Here is a 6,652-nt window from a genome sequence, read left to right as displayed (position 1 = left end):
GCCTCCAACCAAGGGGGCGAGGAGGATCCGGCTTGTAAGTTGAGGCGACATAGAGAGAGTTCATCTGAACGGCCGCTAGTTTGGCTGTTTCCCCAGGGCTGCTGCCAGAAACAATAACTCTCTATTAGTGCATGTAAACAAAGACAACAACAACACAAGCAGGGACGTGCAGATAATGTTAGAGAGGCAGGGGCTGAAATCTCTAAAAGGGCCTTTTGGTGAAAATATTGAAAGCTCACAACGGAGGTCGGCTCTATTTTCGGTGCTTGATACCACACTGAACTAAGCTTAATCAAGTTAATACTGGAGATGTGGCGTAATGGCATGGATTTCTACACAGAGAGGGCAATTCTTTCAACATAAGATGCTGCATTCAATTTAGGAGTTTGGACAAGGCAATTCTCTTGAATGCTGCCTTCAGGTACAGTATGGCATGGAAAGGAGGCATTTGCATTTCTTTCACCATAGTGAAAACTGCCTTCTTGGTCGGGAGTGGGCACCTTTTACAGATGGGTAAATGGACAGGTGCTCAAGCCCCCTTTGATGTCTATGTGTGTACGTGCCTGCACACAAGTTCTAATAAGCCATTAAAACATGGTCTGTCCTGCTGCTGCCAGCATTCAGAGAGTTTTTCACCAACCTTTGAAAAATCACAGAATATCCACTGCTGCTCTCAAAAGACGCACATGGCTCTCTTGCAATTGACCCTGTGTCAAGTCCCGCCCATGGTCGCGCCCCTCTTCGCACCCATTGGTTGCTGTTTCTTGGTTGGACAAAAATCCTGTCTCTCCATCCACTACCATTGAAATAAGGTGTTTTTCACTTGCTTTGTTCTTCTGTGTATTCAATTCTTATTTTAAACTTGGTGTCAGTAAAAAGGATCATCTCAGGTGCAGTATAGTGACTGCGCATATCATGTTTTTTTTTTCCAAAAAATATGTTTTAACAAATTCAACATGAACAACCATATAAGGGGTAACTAGGGCAGAACAAGGCAAACGAGGCTGCTGGTTGGTCAATCAGGGACCAACCGGAAGGCTGACAACGAGTGAATTGGGAAAGAAATGTGAGCGATAATCCATTGGGGAGATAGAGGGTGCAGTGTAGAGCCTGGTTCACTTACATCATGACATTGGAATGTAGGTGTCAATGGTGTCAAGTTTCTCCGTTGGCCCCTGTAGACTTGGATCAGCTGTTTGTTTTTTTTGTTTAGTTTTTTGCGGTCACATAATCCACGTGACACGTGGTGTCCCACAGAGCCCCGGAAACAAATAGAGACTAATGGGTTAGCAAACAGCGCCATCTAGTGTAAAGAAATACATAAGAAACGTCATATTCCGGGAGTGACTTTCGTCATATTACGTCTTTGGCAATCAGGCATGTCTATTGGCCTGTGCTTACACAAAACAATACATACATGTTTCACCAATCATGTTTTATATAAATATTTTAGCAGTCATTTCCCTCTATCAGCCACTATATTATTGTGCTGGGGTGTTTCCTTGCAGAAAGACACATCCCCCTGGCTGTATTTTGGTTCTGTTCCACTGTTTATGTTGACATTCATCCCTTGGAGGGACGTATTTGTCAGGGGGAGCTTAGCCAGAGCTCTTAATTGCTCCCTTTAAACTTCAAAGAGGTTGTGCACTGAGGTAACTGATTGGGCCATAAAAGTGTCAACTGCTCGTTAGTGATCTCCAATGAAAACATCAAAGACAACTGCCTGTTTGATGCCTGTCATAGAGGGGAGGGGGAGGGGGGAATGTGTTTGTTTACACACAGACTTGCCTAGTTCCCCTTTAACCATATGGTTATCCTATGGTAAAACAGTGCAGCGTTCTAACCCCGCCTCCTCAGCGTTCTAACCCCGCCTCCTCAGCGTTCTAACCCCGCCTCCTCTTGTCTCCACAGATTGTCCCTGGTTTCGTCGGGTTTCTGCGGGAGGCCACGCCCACCCCCAGTAGCCGACCAATCGGCAGCCACCCCAGCGCCCACGCGACCACACCCCCCAGCGCCTCCCCGCTCTCCCTCGCATTCCCATTGGCTCGCCCGCCCGCCGCCCCCGACGTCCCCAGAGCCCTCGGATGGAGCCGAGGGACCCGGTTGTGATTGGCTCGGCCCGACCCAAAGAGGCGGAGTCAGGCGAAGGGGAGGAGGACCGGGAAAGAGCGGCGGCAGCGGCGGCGGGGACGACGTCGGCGACGCGGGGTGATGACGTCATCAACGGCAGCCAGTGGTAAGAAAACTATTCAGAGTGAAAGTAGCAATGCTGGAATGTAGAAATACTCCAGTTAAACTACAAAGGTATTGGTATCAAAATGTACTTAAAGGACCACTTCACCTCTGGGACAACCAGATCTTATTTTATTGTTGTTTGGGACACGACCAACACAATCCTGAGTTATCTTTTGTGTTCAATCTGTGTTTTTAGATATTTTAGTATTTCAGCATGCTACAAAGCATCATATGATGCATTGTAGCATGATGTTGCATCATCTACTGCATCATATGATGCAAAATGCATTATGATGCTTTGTAGCTTGCTGAAATACTAAAATATCTCAAAACACAGATGGAACACAAAAAATAACTCAGGATTGTGATGAAGGTGTCCCAAACAACAATAAAATAAGATCTGGTTGTCCCAGAGGTGAAGTGGTCCTTTAAAGTTGTTCGATTTGCCCTAAAATTCTGATGGTAATCCCCTGGATTTTTTGTTCAGTAACCCTCAGCTAAGTAAGGAAAACATAGGAAAATCTGCCAACTAAATCGTTACCAAGACATCTCTTTGCCAGTTTGTTCATAAAGTTGTGTAATAATAACACCCCGGGGAAACCCTCCCAAAAACCTGATCGAAGTTGGGGTACCGAATACCGATAACCGATATTTAAAAATTCTGAACAGAACTGGTATCTTTTTTATTGGCCAGTTGTTGTAACTGTGAGTTTGTGGCTGACCACCATCTATGAAGATGACAATTGATAAAAGTAACAAATATCATTAAATATCATTAAAACAATCATTCATTAGTGTGCAATAAGTGTTAAATGGCTTTATATTATGAATAGTACCTTAGGCCTAATCATTTCTTGATCGGCTCTTGTCTTGATTGTTTAAACATGACATCATGGGCAGCTATGCTACCAGGCTTGATAAGCCCAAAGCTTATTGATACCGGGTACTCAATGAATGTGTTATCGAGTTTGTAGCGGGCCCTTGTTTTGAGCTCCATCCCTATTTCTACCTAGTTCTTAATGGTTTAACCAAAGGAAAATCACTAACCCTCTACCTTTTTGGAGCTGTGTGGAACACAAGCTCCCTATACGTGGCCGTGTGTGTGGGTCTGTCTGTCTGTCTCCGTCCGTGTCTGTATGTAGCCTAAACTTCGGCGCGTAACTAGTGCCGCACCATTTACGCCACTCGCGCAATATATACATCAAAATGTGCGGCTCGGCCGGGAATGGTGTTCTATTACCTTTCGTTCCGATCCGCCTTACCATGCCGACGTAATCGGCAAAAAACGACGCTTAATTGTCCCCATTGACTTATAATGGGACAATGCAAGAAATCACTTTCAAGTATTTTTCTCTCGTAAACCATAGGAGCTACAGTTTCAAACCTCGGAGAGGAGATTCATAATGATTTTAAGAATGAATCGAAAAATAATTACATCACTCGGCCTCATGGTGGCGCTATAACGGCCCACTTTACGTTTTGCCCCGTAACTCTTGAACCGTAGATCGGAAAATTCTTTTTTCCCTGGATTCCTTGGGTCAAGACGCATCTCCCCATATAGGCCACGCCCATTTGCGCCAGGATAGATTTTCCGCCATCTTGAATTTTCTCCAAAACACACTTTTTGCTCCTTTGCCTACATATTTTCTTCAAATGTCACAAAAATCGGTACACATGATCCTGGGTGACCAGAGAGGTGCTGTTGAGTCTAGCCTGCCCTGAGCATCAACTGCAATACACACACACACACACACACACACACACACACACACACACACACACACACACACACACACACACACACACACACAGCTCCACTTCGAACAGAGGTTCGATTTTTGATTGTCTTTCCCCCCGTGCACGGCACGCAGCGACCGCAGCGAGGAGGAGGGAGCGTGCGAGCAGGAGTTCTCCATCAAGGAGGCCAGCTTCCAGGAGGGCAGCCTGAAGCTGAAGATCCAGACCACCAAGAGGACCAAGAAGCCCCCCAGGAGCCTGGACAACTACATCTGCCCCCCGGAGATACGCCTCACCCTGCGGCCCCCCGCCGCCGCCCAGGCCCGGACCCCCGCAGGGCAGGGGCCCGGCGGAGGACCCCCTCGAGGAGGAGGGCCGAAGGAAGAGGAACGCGGACCGCCCAGGAAGAGGGTGAGTTTGGAAGCTTTGCTGTTTAACCCATTTAGAATCATTATGTTATGCTTTAACTATTGAAAAATAGCAGATATACAAGCTCGCAGCGCGGCACTCGGTGCCGCGCTGCGAGCTTGTAGATCTGCTATTATTGAAGATTTTTGAAAATTTGAATTTTGACCCGATTCTATAGGTGTCTTTTGAATCCTTCTAAGGTTTTTTGAAAAAACCTATGTTTCTATGTCAGCAATCTGGCCAGCCATCGTCAAAGAAAAGGTTATTTTCAAAAAAGAAAAGGTTCTTGAGAGACCACTATGTCAGTGGTTCTCAAACCTTTTCACGTGAAGGACCCCCAAAATGATATGTATTTGGCCACGGACCCGCATCTCAAAATATCTAGTTCCAGGGACCACCCAGAAGCAAAATTTGAGTTACAAACGTTCGCTTTGAAAATACATACATTCAAAGATTTGCGCTCATTTTCAAGACTTTTTCAAAAATAGCAGATCTACAAGCTCGCAGCGCGGCACTCGGTGCCGCGCTGTGAGCTTGTATACCTGCTATTTTTCACTGGTTAAAGCATTCAATAATTCTAGGCCTAAATGGGTTAAAAAAAAGGATGCTTTAACATGTCTTGCTGCTGGTTAGTTGTTGGAGCGCTGCTGTGCCGCGCTGAGAGGGAGGGAGATGAGGCAATGAGTGTTGAGTCCTCTTTAGACCACGGAACTTTAGTGTGTGTGTGTGTGTGTGTGTGTGTGTGTGTGTGTGTGTGTGTGTGTGTGTGTGTGTGTGTGTGTGTGTGTGTGTGTGTGTGAACAGCATTCAAACAGTAGGGTTGCTTTTTGTCAAGGACAGAATGATTCTCTCCTTTTCCGACTGTGTCTCTTCAATGGATGAACAGACAGTGCAGTCAGTTAGCGAGTTGGACCCAACATTATGTAGGAACTAGGATTTAGGATGTCCCCCGTCAACGTGACCACGTCATCAAACAATAAAGTGGACTTCAACTCAACTTATTACTGAGTCGAGACTCGAGATCGACTTGCAAAAATCACAAGTCGTTAATGCCCTAGTGTACAGATTTGACTCCATACCTGGCAAGATTTGTTAGCTCTCTCTCTCTCTCTCTCTCTCTCTCTCCCTTGGTTATGCGGGGTCAAAGTTGACTTTGTAATTGAAACCAGTCATGGCTAGCTGAGATCGCACGCACACTCAGACATGCGCAGGCGCGACGCGCGCGCACGCACACGCACACGCACACGCACACGCACACGCACACGCACACACACACACACACACACACACACACACACACACACACACACACACACACACACACCAGAGCGCTGAGAATAGAGCTGACATAAGCAAGTGACAGCTGGTCTGTTCCTTCCATTTGTCTCCTCTCCTCTCCTCTCCTCTCCTCTCTCCTCTCCTCTCCTCTCCTCTCCTCTCCTCTCCTCTCCTCTCCTCTCCTCTGCTCTCCTCTCCTCTCCTCTCCTCTCCTCTCCTCTCCTCTCCCTCCCCTCTCAACCTGCGTGTCATCACCTGCATGTGTGTGTGCGTGCGTGCGTGCGTATGTGTATGCGTGCAGGTCCTGGGGGGATACAGTGTTCTTAGTGTGTGTTGACCTACAATCACGCTTTGTGGGAGCTCACGTGTGTGTGTGTCTGTTCTGTGTATGTTGTGTTTGTGTGTGTCCAACAATGACATGACATCATGTCAACAGTGCAGACCCTCGGGTGGAAGAGTTTATGTACGTGCATGCGTACGTGCGTGTATGTGCATGTATGTGCGTGTATGTGTGTGTGTGTGTGTGTGTGTGTGGGTGCGTTTGCTCGTGTCATTGCCGTGCAGTGATGGAAAAGGTGGTCACATGTATCAGTACTGCAATGTACAAATATTCTGTTACAAGTAGGGCATTAACGACTTGTGATTTTTGCAAGTCGACTCGACTCAGTAAAAAGTTGAGTTGAAGTCGACTTTATCGTTTCAAGACGTCATCACATCACACACTACCCCCCCAATTATTTTGGGGGGGTCCCCAGATGATTAACTTAATGTGAAACATTGTTTTCTCACTCAACTGTAAACAAACCAACATAAAGTTTAAGTGTATAGAGGGTATCTGCACATTTCTAAAGTGACAATTTAAGGACTTTTTAATACCTCTAAAATGGCAAATTAAACATTGTCCAAATTGTCAAATATTAGAGGCAGAAATTGTGAAAATAGGAAATCGCCTATTTTCACAATAGAACCATGTTATACCAAATGTAATGTTGCA

General features: G+C 46.2%; 1 protein-coding gene across 1 annotated transcript in view; it reads left to right on the top strand.

The window, feature by feature from the left end:
- Window positions 1-2,084: 2,084 nt before the first annotated feature.
- setbp1 (SET binding protein 1) overlaps window positions 2,085-6,652 on the top strand; it is a gene marked incomplete at both ends in the record, with an annotated part of 100,756 nt that continues 96,188 nt past the window's right edge. The window contains 2 exons of the mRNA XM_080738415.1: window positions 2,085-2,236; window positions 4,107-4,383. Coding sequence (XP_080594541.1) covers window positions 2,085-2,236; window positions 4,107-4,383 — 429 coding nt within the window. The remainder of the gene's footprint in view (window positions 2,237-4,106; window positions 4,384-6,652) is intronic.

This window comes from Nannobrachium achirus, assembly GCF_963921795.1.
Source record: "Nannobrachium achirus genome assembly, chromosome: 12".
Classification (NCBI taxonomy): Eukaryota; Metazoa; Chordata; class Actinopteri; order Myctophiformes; family Myctophidae; genus Nannobrachium; species Nannobrachium achirus.
The sequence above is the reverse complement of the archived record's forward strand: the minus strand, read 5'-3'. Positions and strand labels throughout refer to the sequence as shown.